The following is a 26,365-nucleotide window of genomic DNA, read 5'->3' on the forward strand; positions in this document are numbered from 1 at the left end:
AAGATAGACACATTAAAAATATTTGTCACCATTTTGTAATTCAGTAAATACAGTAACTTGCTTATATTTAAATAATCAAATAACAATGCATTAGTGCTGGGCGATATGACCAAAATTCTATATCATGGTATTTTTTAAAGTTATACCGGTTTCACGGTATTCAACTGTATTTTCTTCCCGTACATGCAATTACTGCAGTAGACTGGCTAAGAATAACCTATTCCACTGTCATGAGCACTGTACATTGTACAAAAAAATTTTTAATGTGCACACAAGTATTAATACAGGTTTGCATGGCCCCATAAAGTGTTAGTTTTCAAGGGGGTGGCACTAATGAAGAGAAGGAATCACATTGCATGACAGATGCAGTCAAAATATAGCACCTTTTTATTGAACAAATTTTGCAAACAACTTAAACTATAATTTTGACAACATATTTTCAACCATCCAAAGAGACATTTAGACTTAGTAAAATATCCAGAGGTGCTTGTCAAAAGTTGTATTGCACTGAACATGTCTTAGAAAAGGAATAAAGAGTAAATATTTTTTGTAAACCAACTGCACTTTCTGTTAATGTTAACCATCTCTGTCCACTGACATGTCAAAGTGACTTTTTAAACAACTTAACCATCATTAAACTGCATAATATTTAAACTAATAAATAATAACAATAAAATAAAAAATAGTGCAACTTCTAGTAGTAATACTATTACTTCCAAGACTTCAAGCCCAGGTGCATTACACAGTATTCACCAAATAAAAATAAAATAAAATAAAACAAGTGCAACTTGGTGATGACATCTTTACCAACTGAACCATCATTAAGGCAAATTGCATTAATATGGACCTTGCTTCAAGCTAAGCTATATACATAAATAATAAAACTGCAACTTGCATTTATAATGCTATTTGTGGTATAGCCCTACGGAATCATATTAGGGTTACGGTGAAGAAAATAAAAATACGGACACAGGGAAGAAAAAAAACAACTATATGTCGAGAATAAAGTCGAAATGTTGACTTTATTCTCGACATTTCCACTTTAATTATGACGCTTATGTCGAGATTAAAGTTGACATTTACACTTTAATTATAAAATAAACTATGAGAATAAAGTAGTATGTCGTAAACTAAACTTCATCCTAAAATCAATGTTTCATTTACTAGATTTTCTCAAACCCCGTCATAAGTTAATGTAGCACATTAAATGCTTTGTGTTGTGTTTCCCGACCCAGTTGTTAATCACTAAACTTCTTAAACTGACTTCCTCCACACTAACAGGAGGTGCCGGCAGCGATCACTGCACAGAATCCATTCACTTCATGATATTCCTGCTCCCCGAAAATTTAGCCTATTAAGATATATATTTGATATCATTTTCAGGATGAAATGCATTAAAGCAGGTATTAAACATGCACGGTAGTGAGGCAGTAGTGCTGCTCCCTTGCAGTAAGGGGTCCCCAGGTCTACGTTCAGTGTAGGGAACTTTATGGCAGGTGTGACGAGGCTCCAAAAAACTGGATGTATGAATGGGTATTGCACAGGTTTAACTTAAATACTGTGTAAATGTTGGGTTCGTGATCTGGTGTTCGGAGACACAAACACAGAATTCAATGAATGTTCTTCTGAGCGGGCTTTCTTTATTGCATGCGTGCTGTCTGTCTGACGTACCAAACCCTCAGCTCCTAGCCTTCCTTTTTCTTTCTCCATCTAACCAATCACCACACAACAAACATCTTTGTGATATTAAAACTAGTTATAAACTTAGACCACAGAGTGTTCAGAACTTTAAAAAAAAGTCTTCATTATACATGTTTAATTATACCATCCATTCAGGGTTGCGCCCATCCCAGCAAGCATTGTGTGCGAGGCAGGAGGGAGCAAATCCTGAATGCCAGCACATCGCAGAGTGAATACGAGCAATACATACACTAAGGTCAATATAGCAGAACAAAATCCCACATCCTACATGACTTTGAAAGGAAACTGAAGCACGCCGAGTAAACCCACCAGAAAAACATGCAAATTTAAGGCAGGGTACACCCGAGACCCCCTAGCTGCGAGGCAGCAGTGCAACCTCCACGCCACCGTGCCCCCACATGATTAATACATGCTTTAATGCATTTCATCATGAAAATTATATCAAGTATTTATCTTCGCATTCTAAAATGTTCAGGGAGCAGGAATATCATGAAGTGAATTTATTCTGTGGGGCGATCGCTGCCAGCGCCTCCTCAGTACAAGAGGAAGTCAGTTTAAGAAGCACATACCGATTTAACATGGCTCGGGGAAAACTTAACACAAAGCATTTAATGTGCTATATAACTTATGACGGGGTTTGAGAATATCTAGTAAATAAAATATTCATTTTACGATGAAGTTAAGTAACAATGTTCTATTTTAATGACAAATTATGAGAATAAAGTCAACATGTCAACTTTATTCTCGTCATAAGCGTCGAGATTAAAGTGGAAATGTCGAGAATAATTTCAACATGTCGTCATACTATTACACAGTACCCAGGTACATTACACAGTATTGAAAATAAATAAAACAAGTACAACTTGGCTTGCAGTATTATCCAGTAGTATAGAAACAGTATTCACACATTTGAACATAATGGTCCACATCTGACCTTTTAAAACCAAAGTATCTCCAGGCAACGGACGTGACTCCTTTTTTTCGGCAAAAGTTCTTCTGTGCCATAATGTTCAACTTTATCGTCAGCTTCAAGCTTCAGTTTCAGAATGTTCTTTGTCCATTTTCACCACGCAATACCTACACTACCGCATGTACTCCGTTGCATGCCTATTTACCGGTGTTGTGGTATAAGAAAAATCCATATCATAACAAAAATAAAAAATCTCCTCCCCCCCCCCGAACAAATGTTACTTCTGAAAAACTAGTCATTACCAGAACATTCAAAAACATAACATGGCAGACAATATTAAATATGAGAATATTAAATTGGGGCTCTGCTGTATTAAAGAACACAAAAGCAGCATGAAATTTAAGCCCATACAGTAATACATTAAAGTTACAGTAATGTAAGATTAAGACGTTAATGTAAACTCAACAGTTCTACTGTACTGGTTACTAAAACCATAAAATATAAAGCAAGCACAAAAATATGTAGATGATAACACACTGATTGTTACATGCTGCTGCCCTTGTGTCATTTATAAAAAAAGAGCTAAAATACATACAGCACCAAACAATCATCAAATTAAAAAAGATCATCACTGAACAACACTGTCTAAATACCTTTAAAGCTTGTTACATGATTACTCAGTATTTCACGTTATCAGACAACGAACCTTTACCCATCTAAGACATGGAAATATTGTAATGGCACAAACACAATGCTACGCACAGGGTAGATTTAGCATAATTGTCACATAATATTCAGACAACCATTAAGCACAGCCTAAAACCAAAGCTCTGGAGTCTGGTCCACGTCCAAACATTGATAGGAATAACATTCAATAAGTTCACCCCATTATTTTTAATCATGCAAGTTTGATGCGTCTCCTTCAGGATGAATGAGGCGAGTGCAAGTGTATTACGCTCAGCATCCCAGAATTGTCTTTTCTTTATTGCATATGACACCGGTATTTGGCATGTATTTAAAGAAGTCAAGAAAGCATTTGTCACTATGACTCCACAGCCAGAGTGCTGTTTCACGTCTCAAAAATACATCATCATCAGGGGAAAAAAAACAAATTTATCTATTTATTATTTTCTGAAAATGATATCAATAGATCTGAGGTGGGTTGGTGCCCTGCTCAGAATTGGTTCCTGCCTTGGGCCCTGTGTTGGCTGGGATTGGCTCCAGCAGACCGCCGTGACCCTGTGTTTGGATTCAGCGGGTTGGAAAATGGAGGGATGGATGGATATCAATAGATCAACATGGACAGTACGGTGGGGGGGGGGGGGGGGAAGTAAATTTACTTGCCCCTCCCCTTTAATCCAATCACACTACGAGTTAGACTTGAGAGCCTTTTAAAGGGGAATGCAGGAATGAGGTATACACGAGAGAAAGCGTGAGGAAGCGGACAGACATGGGATGGAATTTTGTCAGGAGCAAGGCAGGGAGGCACACTGTAGACTCTGTGGTGGACAATCCCCCTAAAGCCTTTGACAGGCTTTAGAATTCACAGTGAATTGTTGACTATGCAGCACAACAACTGAAATGTGCGTTTCTGTGGTGCACCAGGTAGGCGAGCGACTGTGTGTGGGGGTGGAAGTGTTATCCATTACTTGCTTCAGTACTGAGGCCCGAAAGCTGGCATCAATACCAAAGTCAAAATTTGAATACCAATCCAACACTAGTACAGTGCTTCAACAGTTTGACCTGTATTTTTTTATTTATTTATTTATTTTTTTACGTGTTAAAAACAGTGTCAGGTGATCTAGGTTCAACTTTGCTTACACAATTATTTTTCTCCGGAGGCTGCTGTAAACAAAACAGAAAAAATATCACACTTTTTAAAAAAGAGGTTATTAGGGATCAGATACCTAAAAATGAAATCAGCATTGTACCCATATAATCATGATGAGAGTACCTGTGGCTGGCCAATGCACATGCAAGAACCTACACGCAAACATTGTTTTTTTTTTTTTGCATGTCAACATGAATATAGTGAAAATCAAAATCAGATTTCTGCAATAATTGAGAGTTAAGCTCAGATCTTCTATTGTTCATTGCCAGTTCATAATCTGGATCCATCACCATAAGCATCCCTCTAAGGGGTGAGAGATGGTTTTCTAATTCTACAATTTTCTGTCTGCAGGAACATGCAACTCCTGGGGAGTAGCTTATTATGAAGTCTTCTGTACTGCCCTTGATTAACATTCATACATAGGCATAATCATCCACTGAATCAAAGATAATATCAATAAAGTTTAGTGGAGAGACGTTGAAATGCCAATGAGGTGCACCACTTGGAAGAAGCGGGAGATTAAAGAACAGTTGTGTGAACAGATAAAGAGGGTCCTTTAATGCTTGAATTTGAAAGGGAGAATGCCAGTGATTGAGAGAACTAGCATGTAGGCAATCCTAGATCAGAAATAATGACAAGGAGAAAAGGAGGAATAAGACATGTCAGAATGATTAAGCAATCTGAAAGTGTCAATAAGATTTAAGTTGGTAACAAATCTGCAAAAACAGCTCACTGAGTATGGGATATGCAAGGCAGTGGAGATGGGGGATTTATCGAGTACTGTAAAGGGTTCATGGAGGCGTTTGCATCCATGCCCTTAATGAATTCCTTAAATTGCTACAATTTCCAACAAATAAATCAGAAACCTGATAAGTAAGGTGTTAGGTAGTAAATAAACAGCACTTTTTTACTGAACTATTTCTCACAAAACACAGCAAAGTCTTTCAAAAATCATCAGACCTCCAAATCCATTTTAGCTTGCAACCCACAATACAGCTGAATACCCACACTGTTTTTTAGAAGTAGCAGAAGCAGAGGAGGCTGTAAAATGATGACTATTACAAAGTCTTGCAACATCCTTCAAGAGCATTTTAGTTTCTTGAATATATGCAATATTAGGCTTTTTGTGGCAAGGGTAATCAAACACAATACATCTATTGCTATTGAGACCAAGGCCCCATACATTCTAAGAGACTATTGATAGGTTAGGCATTACAGGAAGTAGTAGTACAGATACAGTACAGAAAAAATTCCTGCAGCAGTGACTGTTGCGAATAAGACAATGGCTTTTATTAACTCTTAAATGGAATACGTTTGGAACAGCCGCAACTCCTAGAGCTGGCTGTCTGGCCAAACTAAGTAATTAGGTACTTCAACGAAGTACTGGGTAAAAGGTCTGACGTCAATGTGATATTTCAGTTCTTTACTTTTAATAAATTTTGAAGAAATCCTAATGTCATTTGGGGGTGTTGAGTGCTGTTTGAGGGAAAAAAAATTTAATTTGACCGATTTTGGCATAAGGATGCAACATGGACAAAATGTGTAAAAGGTGAACTCAAACTGACCTGGAGCCACCAAATGACCCCCACCATCTCTGCCAAGCCCACAAATACTGAATGTGAAATATTAAAAAAAACTCAACCACTGACGGCATCATTGCAGACTGCCCCCCACGCCCACCCCCCCTATACCAACCCTAAGTTCACCTTCCTACTAGCACTGCATGTAGATACAAACATTCAAAAGAGCTCCATTTAGGAAAGATTCCAGCAAACCCAGGCAGGTCTGATGAGCCTCAGTGGGTCACTCCTAAACCAGTCGGGGCACAAAGTCAGCTTCTTCCTGGGAACAAGGAAAACCTCCTAAGCAGAAATGTGGTGGACTCAGCTGTCAAAGTTCACTTTGAATCATATTGAACATGTAAATTCTGTAAAATACATTTAACGGTCTGGGTGCAAAGCTTAGAGACACAGATTACAAGGTGCTCTTCTGTGAAGTTGTGCCTGTTCCACAAAGCAGTCCAAGATTAAAAATCGGGGCACAGGTTTATGAGACAGCAGAACCAGTTGCCTTTGAATCACAGGGACAAAGACATACTGTTAACATAAAACACTCTGCAAGAGCACTGGTTATAGTCTACAGCTCAGCATTTAACATTGTTGTACCTTCAAAGCTTATTACCATGATCCTACACTTGGGACGTAGTCATCCTCTTTACCTAGTCTAAATGTCAAAGCCCTGCACATGTAGACTAGCAACATCACTTCCTCCTTATTGCTCCTCAATATAGTAACTCCACAGGGTAGTGTGCAGAGTTCCATGTTCTACTCATTTGCTTACATCTGGCTAAATAATGTGTATTTAGTAATTCACAGGACAATGACATAATGTTTTAAGTTTAATTTTAACATTTTTCCACTTACTGAAGAGCAAATCTCAATGAATAAATGTATCATGTGCACATGCCGAGGAAAATGAGGTAGTCCATGGTGATTATATGACTATACAACCTGAGCATAATGCCTCAGCCCCCCAACCAACCCAATAAAACTTTCCTGTTTGTTATTACACTGGAGGAAAAACACCCTCTCCCATCAATTTAAGCCGTGCGCAAGTTATCCGTCTACTGCTTACATTGTCTATGTGTCAACATGTTCATTAATAAAAACACAAGTTAGAATTTAACAAAAATATACTAATGCAACACGGAAGTCACCAGAAGCCTTCAGGCAATACAAGACAAGATGAAACAAACAGATCATTGGAAATGTATTTACTAAAAAAAATGTTGACGCCTTCAATATCTTTCCTCCACTGTATTGTAGAAAGACCATGAAGTCATTCTACATGATGTCAAGAGAAATTGACAAGGTGTTAAAATTACATCTAACTATTTTAACCAGCTTTAAGATCCATGCACCAACTTGGGTCAAGTGATCCAGAGGTTTATAACCTTATGCAAGGAAAATTACAGCAGTGTTGGACAGCAAAATTATTTTGTAAAACTGCAATTATTTTACAGAGCTGTGTATTGATTTTTACAGTAATGTTCCCTCATATATGACTGCAAACTGCAAAAATTTCAGTTAAGTCTTATAGGTGTTTTTTTATAGTCTTTCCAGCATATATTATCGCCAGTATTAACCGAAGCTGTTCAATTTAGGATTTTTCACAAAATACGTAGTAGAAGAATCTCTACATCTACTTTACTAAAGAACTTTTTTATTTGAAGCCAAAGCAAAATTATGCAAATTGGTAAAGTGCAATACCCTTGGTTTGGGGTTTGTAGCCCAAATTGTATTATCTTTGCATAGCATATGCAGTTATTTTATGCCAGTTTTACTTTGTACAGAAGTTTTAAATGTGCTTTATAAACAAATTAGATTTGATTTCCTTGCTAAGACCGGTAACTTGCATATAAACATACATAAACATTTCTAATAGGAAATCATTTTAGATTAAATTTTTCTTACAGAGGACAGCCCAACCGTATACTGCTCATCTTTAAATGTCCATGCATCAACATTAGGGGCAACAGCTGCTTTCCTTTAGTAAATACTAGGGGGCTCCGTCCCCTGCTCGCTTCGCTCACCAACCCCTGGTCTTGGGTAACCCGAAACAGATTTGAAAGAGATTATTGTCGGCATAACCCGAAAGACATTGAATGAATGTATGCGATATGTGCCTGCATTGCTTGCGGCATTTCAGACGCACGCTGTAGGCGTCTGCGTCAGTTGTGGTCTTTCGTTTTGAACCCATGCCTGCTTTGCTTCCGCAGTTTCTGACGCGTGTTGTAGGCGTCTATGTACATTGTATTTGTTCACGCGAAGCTGTTTGGTTTTGGAGCCGAGACAGTTTTGCTTCCGCGGTTTCAGACGCGCATTGTAGGCGCCTACGTCTATTGTTTTTATCCATGCGGGCTCGCTTTTGTAGCTCCTTTAGTTGAGCTGGATCGTTTAGGAGCCGTGACCGTGACTCCATTAGTTATCCGTTGTCTACCGTTAGTAATATGGATAATTGCACTTACTGTTAATACAGAGCGTTTTCTGTGGTTGTACCGTTAATAATGCATCACTGTAATGTGATTCACATATGCTATATGGTTTGGACGTGTGAGGATGCCGTACGTTTAATACGGAGAGTTCGTGGTGCGTTGTTGCTTCATGTCCTATTCAGAAGCGCGTTTTGGACGCCTGCGCCTTTCATACTTTCCCGCGCCTTCCGTAATATCTTTGTGGACCTGTGGGGCCTCCGTAGCCTCTTCCGTTTGACTCTGGAGTGCGGCGCAGAATCTTCTTTTTTGTGTGGCTGTGTCGTTAGTCGTTAGCTATGGGCGCGTTGTTGCTTCATTTCTCATTCACGTTAGTTGAGCTCTTTCGTTTTTGGGCCGTGACTCCTTCGTTCGCAGTGGATAAGACTTCGCTTGCGGTTTATGAGACGCGCGCTGTAGGTGCCTGCGCAGTACGTCTCATGGTCCCATCGCCGTGTACCTGCGTCCATATCCGGTTTATTCTCGGTTAGTAATATGGATAGCAGGGGAATTAACAAAGTGCTTGCTACTCATTGCTGCTGATCCAAATTTCTCCATTTAATCTGATTCATGGTGTTAATACTCATTGTTTACAAGCAAGGTTTCCACCTAACACCCGCCAAACTCAAAATTATGGAATAAGATACTGTGTAGTGCACAATACAGATGCAAGTTAAACAAAATGATGTTTACCCTAATCTCCTCTTCTCTTGTTGTCTGTTCTTTTTTCTTCCTTCTTACATTCCCTTTTCTCCAAATTAGTTTATTTCTTTTGAACAAACTTAAATCTCCTGGATGGGTGTTGTAGGACAAAGGGGGCATTTCACATTCTGCATACCTTTTAGAGCCACACGAGACATGTTAAAACATCAGATTAGCAAGGATACAGAAATTCGGCTTCATCCCCAATCACCGTTACCGAATTGGCTTAACAGCCACTCTTACCTTACCAGGATCAGCTCTGTATTTCATCTGAAAACAAAGGTGTAAATTGCAGTTGAACTGGCATCTCTGCGGACTCCTTGAGACATGGATCTGCCAGATGGACAGGCTAGTCCAAACAAATAGCTAATGTATAATTCAATGAATGGCAACTGTGATGATCAAAATAATGGTCCTGAAAGCAGACACTGGATCTGTAACTGGAAGTGACTTAAATCCAATCACTAGAGGGTACACCTCATTTAAAAAAAAAAAAAAAAAAACACACTAGCTGCACTCATCTCTTGCACTTTATCAAACTTGCTTGCTCTCCGATATCAAAAACTAGATATGCATCTCCCTCTTTTATGGGAAGCTGAAAGTTGGCCATCTCTTTTCTTTGTGAACCTGAACACGGAGATCAACTCTTCCAAGACAAAACCACTGTGCCAGTGACTGAGCCCAGTCTGAGGAGACAGAGAAGCAGCAACTACTTCAAGAAGGGAACTGCCTGTAGAGGACACAGCAAACAACCTGAGAAAAGCACAACACCCTCTGAACAAAGGACCATGAAGCTATGAGAAAGAGTGTACTCCAAAACAAGAAAATCCTCCACATCAAAATAAGAGCAAAAGAAACAACTCCGCAAAATATCAGACACCATCTTTGAATGCTTGGTATTGTAAAACTGTTTTTCTGAGCAAAAACAAATTAAAACTCTAAAGAGCAACTAAATAGCCATCCTCTACTGTTCTGCATGTTTGTCTTGTACTGCCTTATATGTCAATATGTATATGCAGTTACGTTATTTTTATATTCCTTGAGATTATCAATAAATTGTATTATTCTGTGTCTTAAAAGGAGTGTGTTTCAGTTACCTTGAAGTAAGTTTACCGGCCAGAGACGGCCTCATACAAAGAAAGGTAAAGAAAATAAACTAGGAACCTTACCAAATTATTTAATTACAGTAATCACTTCCATTGCTTAAGGCAAAACTGATAATTAAGTTAAAACTCATTCTGTTCTTTACTACATTTATCTTGCTGTCTCTAGGGGTGGGCAAGATTAATCACTCACTTTCCTACATATTTTGGTGCCCCTGAGTGGGCAAGTTAAAATTCCTTCACTCTCGTACAGTCATAAACTACCTTTAAAAAGATGTTCCCAAGTCAAACAGCTTGCTATACCTATATAAATAATTTAATTCATTAGATCTTTTAGAGAGCAGTAAGTAGGGGTGGGCGGTATGACCAAAATTCTATATCACGGTATTTTTCTAAATTATCCCGGTTTCATGGTATTCAACGGTATTTTTTTCCCCATGCATTATTGGATGTTAATGACATTTTCCACTGCAATTACTGCAATAGACTGGCTAAGAATAACCTATTCCACTGTCATAAGAATTGTACATTGCACAAAAAAACATTTTAATTTGCACACAAGTATTAATACAGGTTTGCATGGCCCCATAAAGTGTTAGTTTTCAAGGGGGTGGCACTAATGGAGATAAGGAATCACACTGCATGACAGATGCAGTCAAAATATAGAACCTTTTTATTGAACAAATTTTGCAAACAACTTAAAACTATAATTTTGACAAAATATTTTCAACCATCCAAAGAGGCATTTAGACTTAGTAAAATATCCAGAGGTGCTTGTCAAAAGTTGTATTGCACTGAATATGTCTTAGAAAAAGGAATAAATAGTAATTTTTGTAAACCAACTACATTTTCGGTTAATGTTAACCATCTCTGTCCACTGACACATTAAAGTGACCTTTTAAAACAACTTTGCCATCATTAAACTGCATAATATTTAAACTAATAAATAATAACAATAAAATAAATAATAGTATTATTACTTATAGTTGCCGAATTACTTCAAGACTTCAAGCCCAGGTGCATTACACAGTATTTCACCAAATTAAAATAAAAGTGCAACTTGGTGATGACATCTTTACCAACTGAGCCATCATTTAGGCAAATTAGTTTAAAGCAAGGTCCATATTAATGTAAGTTATATACAGTACATAAATAATAAAACTGCAACTAGCATTTATAATGCTATTTGTGGTATAGCTCTACGGAATCGTATTAGGGCCACTGTAAAGAAAAAAAAATACGGACACAGGGAAGAAAAAAACTAATTATACGTCGAGAACAAAGTCAACATGTTGACTTTATTCTCAACATTTCCACTTTAATTTTGACGCTTATGTCAAGATTAAAGTCGACATTTACACTTTATTCTCATAGATTTTTTTTTATAATGAAAGTAGAATGTCGTAAACTAAACTTCATCCTAAAATTAATGTTTAATTTACTAGATTTTCTCAAACCCCATCATAAGTTAATGCAGCACATTAAATGCTTTGTGTTAAGTGTTCCCCGACCCAGTTGTTAATCACTACGCTTCTTAAACTGACTTCCTCCGCACTAAGAGGAGGCAGCGATCACCGCAGAGAATCCATTCACTTCATGATATCCCTGCTCTCTGAAAATTTAGAATGCGAAGATAAATACATCATTTTCATGATGAAATGCATTAAAAGCAGGTATTAAACATGCACGGTAGTGAGGCGGTAGTGCTGCTCCCTCACAGTAAGAGATCCCCAGATGTATGTTCAGTGTAGAGAACTTTATGGCAGGTGTGACGAGGCTCCAAAAAACTGGATGTATGAATGGGTATCGCAAAGGTTTAACTTAAATATTGTGTAAATGTTGGGTTTGTGCTCTGGTGTTCAGAGACACACACAGAATTCAATGGATGTTCTTCTGCGCGGGCTTTCTTTATTGCACGGGTGCTGTCTGACGTACCAAAACCCCTGTTCCTATCCTTCCTTTTTCTTTCTCCACATAACCAATCACCACACGATAAACGTCTTTGTGAAATTAAAACTAGTTATAAACTTAGACCACAGAGTGTTCAGAACTTTAAAAATATCTTCATTATACACGTTTAATTATGCCATCCATTCAAGGTTGCGCCCACCCCAGCAAGCATTGTGTGCGAGGCAGGAGGAAATCCTGAACGAGCCGCCAGCACATTGCAGGGTGAATACGAGCAAAATATACACTAGCAGGGTCAATATAGCAGAACAAAACCCCACATCCTATATGACTTTGAAAGGAAACTGAAGCACGCCAAGTAAACCCACCAGAAAAACATGCAAATTCAAGGCAGGGTACACCCGAGACACCCCTGCTGCGAGGGAGCAGTGCAACCTCCATGCCACCATGCCCCCACATGATTAATACATGCTTTAATGCATTTCATCATGAAAATTACATCAAGTATTTATCTTAGCATTCTTAATGTTCAGAGAGCAGGAATATCATGAAGTGAATGTATTCTGTGCGGCGATCGCTGCCGCCGCCTCCTCAGTACAAGAGGAAGTCAGTTTAAGAAGCACATACCGATTTAACATGGCTCGGGGTACACTTAACACAAAGCATTTAATGTGCTATATAACTTATGACGGTGTTTGAGAAAATCTAGTAAATTAAATATTCATTTTATGATGAAGTTTAGTTTACGATGTTCTACTTTAATGACAAATTACGAGAATAAAGTCAACATGTCGACTTTAATCTTGATATAAACGGCGAGAATAAAGTAGAAATGTCGAGAATAAAGTCAACCTGTCATCACACTATTACACAGTACCCAGGTACATTACACTGTATGGAGGAAAAAAAAAATAAAACAAGTACAACTTGGCTTGCAGTATTATCCAGTAGTATAGAAACAGTTATTTACACATTTGAACATAAAGGTCCACATCCGACCTTTTAAAACCAAAGTATCTCCAGGCAACGGACGCGACTCCTTTTTTTCGGCAAAAGTACTTCTGTGTCATCATGTTCAATTTTATCGTCAGCTGCAGCTTCAGTTTCGGAATGTTCTCTGTCCATTTTCACCGCGCAATACCTACACTACCACTACCTATTTAGCGGTGTAGCAGTGAAAAAGAACCCCTGCACAACACCTCTGTGATTAGCGGTGTAGCAGTGAAAAAGGTCCCCACTTGAACAGTTTCCCGATGCACCACGTTCCGAATGTTGTTTAGGCAATTTAAACCGGTGTTGCGATATAAGAAAAATCCATATCATAACAATAATAAAAAACGGTTTTCTGTATGAACCGGTATACTGCCCAGCACTAGCAGTAAGTGATCTCTTATTCTACTTGAGCCAATCCTACTACACAAAAGACATTCTTAAGCTTGTGTACAGTAGATAAGAAATTACAGCCAAATAGCGGTTAGCCATGCTATGGATTGTGAAAAGAAAAACGAACCAATTAACACATGGTCAAATCTACATTTTATTTTACAGCCAGAAGATATCCTTTGTTCTATAATATAAATATATACAGTTGTGCTTGAAAGTTTGTGAACCCTTTAGAATTTTTCTATATTTCTGCATAAATATAACCTAAAACATCATCAGATTTTCACTCAAGTCCTAAAAGTAGATAAAGAGAAACCAGTTAAACAAATGAGACAAAAATATTGTACTTGGTAATTTATTTATTGAGGAAAATTATCGAATATTACATATTTGTGATTGGCAAAAGTATGTGAACCTTTGCTTTCAGTATCTGGTGTGACCCCCCTTTGCAGCAATAAATGCAACTAAACGTTTCCGGTAACTGTTGCTCAGTCCTGCACACCGGCTTAGAGGAATTTTAGCCCATTCCTCTGTACAGAAGAGCTTCATCTCTGGGATGTTGGTGGGTTTCCTCACATTAACTGCTCGCTTCAGGTCCTTCCACAACATTTTGATTGGATGTCAGGTCTTTGACTTGGCCATTCCAAAACATTAACTTTATTCTTCTTTAACCATACTTTGGTAGAACAACTTGTGTGCTTAGGGTCATTGTCTTGTTGCATGACCCACCTTCTCTTGCGATTCAGTTCATGGACAGATGTCCTGACATTTTCCTTTACAATTCTCTGATATAATTCAGAATTCATTGTTCCATCAATGAAGGCAAGCCGTCCTGGCCCAGATGCAGCAAAACAGGCCCAAATCATGATACTACCACCACCATGTTTCACAGATGGGATAAGGTTCTTATGCTGGAATGCAGTGTTTTCCTTTCTCCAAACATAACGCTTTTCATTTAAACCAAACAGTTCTATTTTGGTCTCATCCGTCCACAAAACATTCTTCCAGTAGCCTTCTGGTTTGTCCACATGATCTTTAGCAAACTGCAGACAAGCAGCAATATTTTTTTTGGAGAGCGGTGGCTCTCTCCTTGCAACCCTGCCATGCACACCATTGTTGTTCAGTGTTCTCCCGATGGTGGACTCATGAACATGAACATTAGCCTATGTGAGAGAGGCCTTCAGTTGCTTAGAAGTTACCCTGGGGTCCTTTGTGACCTCGCCGACTATTACACACCTTGTTCTTGGAGTGGTCTTTGTTGGTCGACCACTCCTGGGGAGGGTAACAATGGTCTTGAGTTTCCTCCATTTGTACACATTCTGTCTGACTGTGGATTGGTGGAGTCCAAACTCTTTAGAGATGGTTTTGTAACCTTTTCCGGCCTGAAGAGCATCAACAACTCTTTTTCTGAGGTCCTCAGAAATCTCCTTTGTTCGTGCCATGTCACACTTCCACAAACGTGCTGTGATGAGCAGACTTTGATAGATCCCTGTTTTTTAAATAACACAGGGTGCCCACTCACACCTGATTGTCATCCCACTGACTGAAAACACCCAACTCTAATTTCACCTTCAAACTAACTGCTAATCTTAGAGGTTCACATACTTTTGCCACTCATAAATATGTAATATTCGATCATTTCCTCAATAAATAAATGACCAAGTATAATATTTTTGTCTCATTTGTTTAACTAGTTTCTCTTTATCTACTTTTAGGACTTGAGTGAAAATCTGATGATGTTTTAGGTCATATTTATGCAGAAATATAGAAAATTCTAAAGGGTTCACAAACTTTCAAGCACAACTGTATGAGAATACCTATGTAGAAAACTGGTGATATGTGCACTAGTAGTCAAATATTTGAACACACACAGTAATTTTCATGTTTTTGCTATAAGTTAATAACTTTACTTATCATGATACCATTAAACCAATTTAAAAATATAGCCAAAACATCACTTATGTTAATAATGGCTATTACTGCTTGAAATGATCAACTTCTAATTTATTATTCACATATGACTGCAAAGCAGCCATTCTTTCAGTGTCCTAATGTTAAATTCCCTTAGCTTATCTTTAGTCATGTTTAAATGCTAAACACTTATTAGAGAAACCTATGTAAATTTTATTACATCTGCTATTCTAATTGTCTAATACTAGTAATCTACTCCCATGTCAGAGTTCTTCACATTTTACATATAGACTTTAAGGGTTGTCTTCTTGTACGTGATCACATACTGGTTCAACTTTTACCTTGTTAATTTAAAATGTACTCTTCTTTGCTTTGTAAAGTACCCTGTGAGTACATTTTGTGAAAAGTATGATACAAAAATAGGGATTAACTAATTGATTTAATTGTAGAATGGGCATAAAATGGATACAGCTAGCACTACTAGTCTCTTTACCGATAGATATAGGATATATATATGTAATGAATATTTTAATAAAAACAAAATTCTACCAAAGTAACACTGATTAATTGATAAATGTTTTACATACTTGTATAAATCATTTAAGTTCAGTTTAAAAAGATGAAATGTTTATAAATCCTATTGCAGCATGCATCAAAAGATTTTGTAAAATTAGCAAAAGTTATATATAGGATATGCATACACACTACAGATAAATTACACACAAAATCTTTATCAGTTTTACAAAGTAATATGCTGGTTATACAAATTTATAACTTCTTTTCACTAAGAAAAACCACAATAGAAATATACATTATTTTATACTTCATATAATACTTAGTAAGAGTGTTTTGTAACAAGAAACTGAGTATTGAGTTATGGAAGATCAGCTTTTATAAATACTGTGCCCTCAATTACATTTGGGGCAAAAGGACATTTTTCCTTGACTTACCACTCAGGGCCACAGATTAAATTACAAATCGAACAATTCAGACATGATTCAACTTCGCATTGCAGACATTTATTTAAAGGGTATTTGCATACATTTGTCACACCAGGTTGAAATTACAACACTTGTTATACGGAGTCCCTCCATTTCAGTGCACCATAATGTTTGGGCCAATTGGCGTCACAGGTGTTTGTGATTGCTTAAGTGTGTTTCATTGCTTCATTAGTGCAGCCATAAGATACCTAGGCTTGCTTCTACCTACAGACTATCTTTGGAGTCTGTAGTTGATTTTGCTCAACATGAGAACAAGTGATGCACCAATCAAAGTCAAAGAAGCCATTATGAGACTGAAAAATAAGAAAACAACCATTAAAGAAATTGGTAAAAAAATCTTAGGATGACCTAAATCAATTGTCTGAAATATTATTAAGGAGAAAGAATGCACTGGTGAGTCCAGTAATCACACAGTGACTGGTAGGCCAAGGAAGACCTCCACTGCTAATGACAGAAGAATCTTCACTATGGTAAAGAAAAAGTCCCAAACGCCTGTCCAACAGATCAGAGACAGTCTTCAGGAGGCACTTGTGTACAACTTCTGCAGATAGTAGTCTCAACAAGGAAGCCCAAAAAGCTTCCTGGGACCTTCTTATTTCTAAAGGATTAAAAAGTCTTTAATATGGCTGAACAGGGCGGTACGGTGGCACAGTGGTAGTGCTGCTGCCCTGCTGTTAGGAGACCTGGGTAAGCTTCCCGGGTCCTCACTGCGTGGAGTTTGCATGTTCTCCCCGTGTCTGCATGGCTTTCCTCCCATAGTCCAAAGACATGAAGGTTAGGTGCATTCACGATCCTAAATTGACCCTAGTGTGTGCTTGATGTGTGGAGGTGTGTGTTTGTGTGCCCTGTGGTGGGCTGGCGCCCTGTCCGGGGTGTGTTTCCTGCCTTGCACCCTGTGTTGGCTGGGATTAGCTCCAGCAGACCCCCCGTGACCCTGTAGTTAGGATGTAGCAGTTTGGATAATGGATGGATGAACAGGGCCATTTATTCACAAAATTATGAAAATTTGGATTTAGACAAAACGTGTGCACAGATTAAATTATTACACTTGATACCAGAAGGTTAACTTTATGGAAACAACACAAATTCCAATGGCACTGCTCTATATTAATCTATCTCTAATTTCTTTAAAACACCATAAACTTAGGCAATAGCAGGAAAATGATTGAATTATATAAAAAAAAAAAAAAGTATCAATCACATGATGTGGTGCTTTTTATTACCAATCAATACTTATTTCCAAGTGCACTAAAGGTGTTCTATAAAATGTTAGGGTTCAAAATTTGAACCTGACTAAGAGATTTCCAGTAAATAGCCTTGCTCATCAACTTAAATTTGATCTGTTCCCATTAACTATATCACAACTGTTTATATGCCACAATTTAGCCACAATTGCAAAACGATTTAAAGACCTGTTCAAACCACATTTTAATAACCTGAAGTGTGAACCAAAATTTCATTACACATAAACTAGGAAAATAAACCTTGTTAAATGAATATCCATTAAATGATTATATAGTATGTTTTTCAGACTATCCTATGATAAAAATAAAATATTCTTAAACATGTTATCCTAACTATTTTGGAAAACAGAGAGCCCATAAAATATTCAGGTTTTTTTTAAAGATTTACAGCAGATGGTACCGTGGCACTAACCAACTTGCAACACTTCAATATAAATATATGAATTGATACTCTGGACAAAATCAAAGAAATTAAATCTCTTGAACTCCTCACTGCATGCTTTGCTCAGTGTTCCTTCAACTAGGCAGAAAAACAGTGGTATATGGTAATAAAGCAGGAGCAATGTAAAAAAGATTGAGGTTACTGGTGTTTGTATCACTGAAATTAACATGTTCCAGTCATTCTCAAACTACACAATCTGTAAAATGTAGAATGGTGCTTGGTGCTGGGACCGTTACAGATTTTTATATTGGCAATATGCTTGAAACTTTTAAGCAGCAGTGTGTAAAATATAAATCAATCATCAACACATTTCTTTTACTGCATGCAAATTACATACATTACAAATAAACCTGGATGGCTTATCTAATTTTAACTCAAGATCTGCTTCCCAAAAGAGTTCAACCCTTTGGGAATTGGACTTTTCAATGGGAATTTCAGGTAATGAATACAATCAATAAAATAAGACTCCAATATCGGTCTAATTCAAATCAATGCATTTCAAAAATATCTTTTCATACAGATTACCCAAATCAACACTTTATTAATGTTGTTGTGAGAGCACCTGTCTCACTTAGTCATGTTTTAGGAATATCACATTTCAAGACTTCATTGAAATAAAAGTTTTAAATATTTATCACAGTTTCAGAGTCATAAACAATGTAACATCATTTTTAAAACAACAATTTATATATATTACAAAAAAAAAAAAAAAAACATCCACAAACACGGAGCAGCCCGGTCCTAAGCTAAATTATAATCATTACTATTTTTGTTGCCACTTCACAAGGTATTTCATAATTCATTAAACTCAATTTGTATAATCAGTCAATGTATAATTTTGGACAATACATATGAAAATCTTCTAACGTACATTTTGAACACTGAGCTTTATATATTTTAACTTTTGCTTATATAATGTAATGGGACAAAGTATGATTCTTAGGTTCTTGTTTGTTTTATTTTGCTGGAGACAGATGAATATAGACAGATAATCTATCTATATATTATTCTATGCCTGTCTAACTCTTTCATTCTGTTTATATTAAAAAAAAAAAAAAAAAAAAAAAAAAAAAAAAAGCATAAATGTGTCTGCAACTGATTAATTTTCTTCTGCCTCTGTAATGCTGTTTGCTTTTTAACTCATTTTCAAATAAAAAAAATATATGTAGGTAGTAATAAAAAGTTCAGACAATCCAAAAAAATGCAGAAAACAATAAGAAATGTCAATTAATTCAAAAATAGTACAAAACTGATGAAAGATCAAAACATATACGTGAAATTAAACGCAAGGACAAAAGTAAATTTGTAGCGAAAATCAGAAAGGTATTGTATGTAAATTTCAAAATTTTTAATTTTAAAGAATATCTATACTTTAAAAATAATCTGTTACTGGAAAAATGATAAAACAATGATTTAATTGATCGTAATTTTTTAAATTAGTTCAAACAAACACAGTAATTGTGATAAAAAAAAATTATTTCATTGTCAAAATAACATTTAACAATGAAAAACAAAAATTTGCCAACTGTTAATGTTCATATGTAGCCAATCATACGTGATAAGTATTAAACACAAATGCTAAGTTGTGCAATTTCACCAATGAATTAATAACCTTTCGTGGAAATTCAGAATGAACAAAATGAAGAAAATTTCACAAACACTATTAAATCACTAAAAGTACTGTATTTTAAGCACGAAATCAAAAAAAGCAAATTTCAAACAAAACACAGCTCAAAACAACTGTGGAACACAATTTGCCTTAAGAAAGATATTAACAAGTATCTAAATGTTGAAATATGATCATTTGATTAACAGCAATACCAAACATCTAAAGTAAACTTCCGTATACTAACTGTAATTAGTTATTTTGTTAGTGTCATTGATGAGTGCCAATTTGCCAGTCTTTTGTAAAGCACCACACAAAGCATAAAAAAAAATCTGGATTGTTCTCCACTCAACTTTCCTTATACCTGTTCAGGTAAAGTAGATACCATTTCTGGTAGTCTGATTATAATGAAACTTTATATCAGTGTGTTTCTTATAAAATTTCAATCACTTGTCTTGGTATATAATGCAAGTTTTTATGGCAAAAACTACTTCAGGTAATCTGATCAAACTGAAATCTGTTTTTTGTGATCAGTAATATACCACTTACAGTCACCTGATCAATGTCAAACTTTATATCTAACAATAAGTAACGATCATACAAAATTTAAATTATTTATCTCTATTTATATAAGTGCTGATACCTGTTAAGATAACATTTCCAGTTTTTCAATTAAGGTGAAATTCTATATCTATGTGCTTCTTACCCTAACTAATGACGATACAAACTTTAAATTATTTTTCTCCTCTTATAATGCAATATCTCTTGGAAAAACTACTACACAAAATGTCATTTAAATTGTTTATTTAAACTATGTACCAGTTTATCTGAAAATCTTTGAAATGCATTCAGGTAAAGTACCACTTCCAGTTGACGTATGCTGCCTAAACGTTTATAGAAAACTAACATTTTGTTATAACACCCATATCCCAAATTTAATTTATCTAGCTCAAAGTGTTTTCAAATTATCGTGTTTCATACATACACACAGACATAATTGCAAAAATAGTCAAAACGTTTACAGAAGCATATGAAACATGGAGATTCATCAAAATCTCGTAGGTCAAATTTTTTCAAAATTACTGTACTTTCTGTAAGAATATTAAACATATCAGATTACACATATCTATTACCTAAACGTAGTCTTGTGAATGGTAGGAATACATAGCCACCGAATTGATAACGAGATTTTTTTGTGATTTTCCTGCAATGATAACCAATTATTCTATTTATTAATTATTGTGAAGACTCTCAAACCAAGTAATTTCTTCAGGTAAATATCAAGTATGTCTTTTGGACAATGAGGGAATACTAAAGTATTCGCACACAACCAAGTTGCGAGACTGTTTTTAGTGTAACAGAAATCCTGAATACACGTTTATTTACTTTGTCCATAAGCTGTCACCAAGCCTCAGCTTTGGGAGATCATGTCTCTTCTATTCATTTCTATACTAAATTGCTTGTTTTTTGTTACTTTTATGGCTACGAATGTCATGATGATGAACATCAAGTAACTTTCCCTCTATAATTTTACGGAGCAGAAGAGGTGATCAGCTGTGGCTGAGATTTGTGCAAGTTGCTCTGCAGCCAGAGGAGCTGCTTCTACAAAGAGCACATCAAGCAGAAGCTGTTGCACTACACCAAACTCTGCAAGTGCTTCAGTGTTTTGTCGTCAAACAAATAAAATGAAAATACACAAAATGTACAAGCTGAAACAACTTCAAGGGAAATTTGAAATACTAATCTGTAATTGATGTCACACAGAATATATATATTAGTCTGAAAATTCACCAATGGCTTTCAAAGGGAATTTTTGTCATTTTAAATCTTCATACAGTGCATTGCATTAGAGATATCTCAATGAAAATTGAACTCTTCCTACAATTTTATTTGTGCGCCAAATTTCAACAAAATAAGTCTACTGGGAGCCAAACTGTTTCAAGTGGAAGTACAGACAGCTAGACATGATGATGATAGCTTTTCTAATTGTATTTGAATGCAGCTAAAGGAAGTGGACAAAAGGGCATTTTTTAACCCTTCACTTAACATGGAACTTTTCATACTACAACATTGGACTTCCTATAATAGTTTAATGAGAAAACAGCACATTAATGGTCTTCACTGATCTCATGTTGACATATGGAAGTAACCCCAAGAAACTTAAAAACATTTTTATACTGTAAATTCAAGCTCTAAATATGATTTGTTCTAGTACCAATTATTAGTTGACAGCCAAGCAAAAAAAAGGACTCAACAAGCATTGAACATTATAAACCAATGCGTAATTATGTAGTGCAACTGGATATTCCCTGTCTGAAGAATACTGAGAAACCTGAAATCTGTTTCCACTTTTACAAATAAAAAAAAAATGTGAGATGGATTAAATCAAAGCTTTCTTCTTTTAGGTGTGACTGACATCTTCACCTATCTTGATATTACTTCAACTTTAGTCAAAGAAAAAACTGAATCCTAATATATCACAGAACTTAAATGCAATACTTAATTACAAACAAACCTATTATATTGTATTGCACACTACTGTGAATTTGTGAATTTCCCCTTGGGATTAATAAAGTATCTATCTACTGTGTCATGCAGACCCTGTCAATTTCCATTCTACTGTAGTACTACGGTGTTGTACTGTGTTAGCCATTATGGATGTAGTGAGAAGTCAAGCAAAATTACACCTTTTATTGGCTAACTGGAAAGACTACAATACGCAAGTTTGAGGCAACTTCTTCAGGCAAGATGTAATCAAATGTTTGAAGAAGGGGCCTGGGTTGCCTCGAAAAGCTTGCATATTGTAATCTTTTTAGTTAGCCAATAAAAAGGTGTCATTTTGCTTGACTTCTCACTACATTCTACTGTATAAACTATTTCAAATATTAAAAGATACAAATTACTGTTCAAGATTACAGTATTTGTAAGTTAATGAGAAACACCCTGACAAAGTTGCAAACATTTTTCCAGTTACCTCAGCTTGTCGTTTTACTTTTCCATGCTTTAAACATTCCATTTTATTTTAATGAAATAGAACATGTAAGTCATGTTTTAAAAATGAAATAAGAATTAGAATTCCAACTGAATCAAGTGAATAAAATTTGAGTGTTAACGTGTCTGTAAACATGCTGTGAACCTTAACATTTTCTAAGATACCAAAGGTTCTGAGGACTTTTGCTAACCAAAGTAAAACTCAACAAAGATGTTTTATCATACTGATACCTTGTTACTTTACTTTTACACAGTAATCTCTATAGTGGATTCGATTTTACTGGTTTATACAACAAAACTCAAAAATATTACACCAATTACAAATACAAAAAAGTGCAACTGCCCAATTAACATGTAGTAATAAACTGGAAAACTTTTTCCCTGTAATGCATTTGTATGTACTAATAACTAGGCTAATCAGAGGTACCTGTAATAAAAATAAAAAAAAAAACCTCAGGGGTTCTTCGTTACATTTAGCTGTGTTGATTTTGTTGTACTGACCAGTTTGTATAAATCTAATAATTGTGTTCAGTGATGGTACATGCCTTTAATGGCAATACATAAACTGAAGAATAACATTCAAATTATGCAAGGAGAATACAACAAAACAGAGTAAAAAACGCAGCCGTTATTACCGATAAATCTAAGTTTTAGCAACTATATTAGATTACGGAATCCTACATTATACCTAAGTGTCGCTAAGCTTAGGAATGATTTGGACTTTGAATTTGCATTTCCTCTACCTACTAGCCTTGCACATTTTAAATCTTTTCGACACATATATCCCTGTAACCCGTGCTTAGCAGAAGATGTTCCGTTTTACCGAGGAAAGTTAACTTGGCATTCTATCCATTACGGATGAGTCATCTGACTTCAACTCTCCAAATACTCCTAAAACCACTAAAAACAACAAAAACGAGCACATGCACGCACAACAGATATGACTGAGGAGTGAAGGCGCGCAAGCGCGATCTATCGCACTTAAAGCAAATGCAAGGATCATCTGGTCAGCGAGCATGACCGCTGTTTACTAGCCCTTGTTCGGTCCCTGCTACCCTTTCGTTTCCTTAAGTTTCCTTTTCATCAGCGGTCACCCACCCATCACACTCCATTATACGAACATCTCGGGAAGAGGTAGATCGTTTTGCTTCAGATACGCTTGCGCAAGCCCCACCTACCCATTTCATTGGATAATTTTCGCGTCCGTCATGCAGACCGCGACAACTCTTCTTTCAGCCCACTCATTTTAAGGGGTGTAAGCAATAAATTAAAGTATATTACTGAATAAACGTATTGTTTATTCGTGATCTGTCAATCAGGGGAGTAAATCTTTAAGTTGTAGCAGCGAAAAGTCGCTCATTTTATAAGTAATGCCTTCATCTCTACCCGCTGTTTAGCAGTGGGCGTTCGCTATCTTGTTAATGAGAACATTCGTTCGTTGAAAACTTGCTGAGATACGTACTGCAAGCCTTGTGTGCTGTCGCGTAGTTTTTTAAGCAACACGAATGCCATTTTTCAGTACCCACAAATAGTATAAAGGCGACATTAAAAAACACGCATGACATAACACCGCTAGACTGTAGTTTGTATCCCACCCCAGGATGGGGCGCTGCCATCATAACTCTCGCAAATTCGAACAGGCCGTATCACGCGAACATCACGAAGTCAACGCTGTCCTCAAGATGACCCACCTCAGCCGAGTTGCGACCCTGGCGCCTACAAGATACAAACTTACCCGTGACCCACTCGCGGGATACTGCCGCCTTTCTGTCTCCATAGTCCTCTCAAGTGTTTCGAATTGGTTTCTCAAACCCTCTCTCTGGTGAAAAGGGAAGGCCGGGTGTAGGGACGCCATGGTGAAAAGCAGGGACATTTGCTGTTGCTGATGAGAAATTCCAACGTCCCCCGTCGTCCCAAAGTTCCTGGTAAGACTGGTGTTCTCCACGCGGCTCAGGGTGCGAAACAAGATGCTGGCACACTCTCTGCTCTCTGAGGATAACAGAGACAGACACACCAATAGCTTAGAACGGACCACTGGGTCGGACACGTCTGTCAACAGGCCCATCTCAGAAGGGCTGTTAGCTCTTATCTCCCAGTCGCGCAAAACGTGAAAATCTTTGCGAGCGAGGTCCTCTAGACACGAGCCTAGAAATCGCAGTTCCAGAGGCTGGCACATATGCAGCAGACCGCACATTAACTCGATGCGTTTGGCAGGGCACAGACACAATCCGAACCACTCAAAGACCGTCTCCTTGTCCAGAGTACAAGGAAATTGCCGCCCATCTTGGGGCTCGTTAAGTCGACAGTTGCAACAGCAGCCTCCGGGCAATAAACGTGGCTCTGGGGGGCAAATTGGGGCTGTTTCCAAATCGTCGTCCACCGCCTCGTCCTCTTCTCCTCCGCCGCCTCCTTCCTCCGTCGCCGACTTCATGGGGAGCTTCATCTTCAGCATTATCAGTGTCTATGGTATCTGGGGAAAAAAACAATTGAAGATCATGAACTGAAGGCCATCATTCGTGCCTCAAACTCGACGTGTGCTCTGCAGTTTTAAAGTTGTCTCTGGTTTTCCAGAATTCTCACAGTGACACTCGGCGTTATGGCTGTTGAGCTTTAGTCGGGCTGCTCCGCTGTCTGCTTACGGAGAACTACAGCCAATCACGGTCGCTTCTGCCGACTACCCCCGGGTCCTAAAGCTCAGAAGATAGTCAGTAACAAAGTAAAAGCGCGCAGTGCTCTACCTTAATCGAGACCGTGTGTCTTTAATGGCATACAGAACGAGGGAGCCTCTCTCCAAAATCCGTTTTAAATATTAGGTTTTTTTTCGAGGCTTTTAGGACGAGAACAAGAAACTTCCAATCAACCGTTTGGGCGCTCCTAATACTTCTCATTAAATTGTCAAATTTAACAAGCCCGCTTATAAGTATACACAACCCGGTGACTGGAAGGCTGTGGTTATGAGTACCTAAGTAACCTATGAATACTATTGGGTTCTCGTAACACAAACAGTGCTGTCACATCACGATCCTCACATAATCACGTCCATTAATGGCCTAAGTGTACCGGTCTACCAGATCTGCGCATGTTCCACACAACGTTCTATTTTGCAGAAACGTACACGTCCCTTGTCAGTCTTCGTTGTTGTTCACCATTTAATACGTGCATTTCCTCTGATGAATTGAGGAAACCAGACTAAATACATCCACAATACATAATTTGTCAATTTGTATTAAATGCTATTATTTGGAACGATCTGCTGGCGTAAAAAGCTAATTAGAATTTGTGCAAGATGCAACAGGTAAACGATATTTACGCAAATAGCGTAGCGACACTGCTCCAGGTTACGTTACGTAGCAATCACGCATCAGTTTAACCAAAAAATAAATGGCATCTGCTTTTAATATACGGTAACATTAAATATTTCAAGATATATGTGAATATCATTGGTTCATATTTTAAAAATATGTTATCCCTCACACATTTACGACCATAAGAAAACTTTCGAGACCAGTTGTCCATAGTAATGCACAACATACACAATCTACTGTATATCTTTTTTCTTAAACGTTTCTGCAAATCGTTACACATAGTGCATTTATTTATAG

General features: G+C 37.0%; 1 protein-coding gene across 2 annotated transcripts in view; it reads right to left on the reverse strand.

Annotated features, from left to right (window-relative positions):
* zcchc2 (zinc finger, CCHC domain containing 2) overlaps nucleotides 1-25,585 on the reverse strand; it is a 137,825-nt gene extending 112,240 nt beyond the window's left edge. Inside the window, exon 1 of one of the 2 annotated variants that reach the window (XM_028803861.2) lies at nucleotides 24,499-25,585. In XM_028803861.2, coding sequence (XP_028659694.1) covers nucleotides 24,499-25,215 — 717 coding nt within the window. In that variant the 5' untranslated portion in view covers nucleotides 25,216-25,585. The remainder of the gene's footprint in view (nucleotides 1-24,498) is intronic. The other variant, XM_028803860.2, reaches the window with a different exon arrangement.
* Nucleotides 25,586-26,365: the final 780 nt, after the last annotated feature.

Source organism: Erpetoichthys calabaricus, chromosome 6, assembly GCF_900747795.2.
Source record: "Erpetoichthys calabaricus chromosome 6, fErpCal1.3, whole genome shotgun sequence".
Taxonomy (NCBI): Eukaryota; Metazoa; Chordata; class Cladistia; order Polypteriformes; family Polypteridae; genus Erpetoichthys; species Erpetoichthys calabaricus.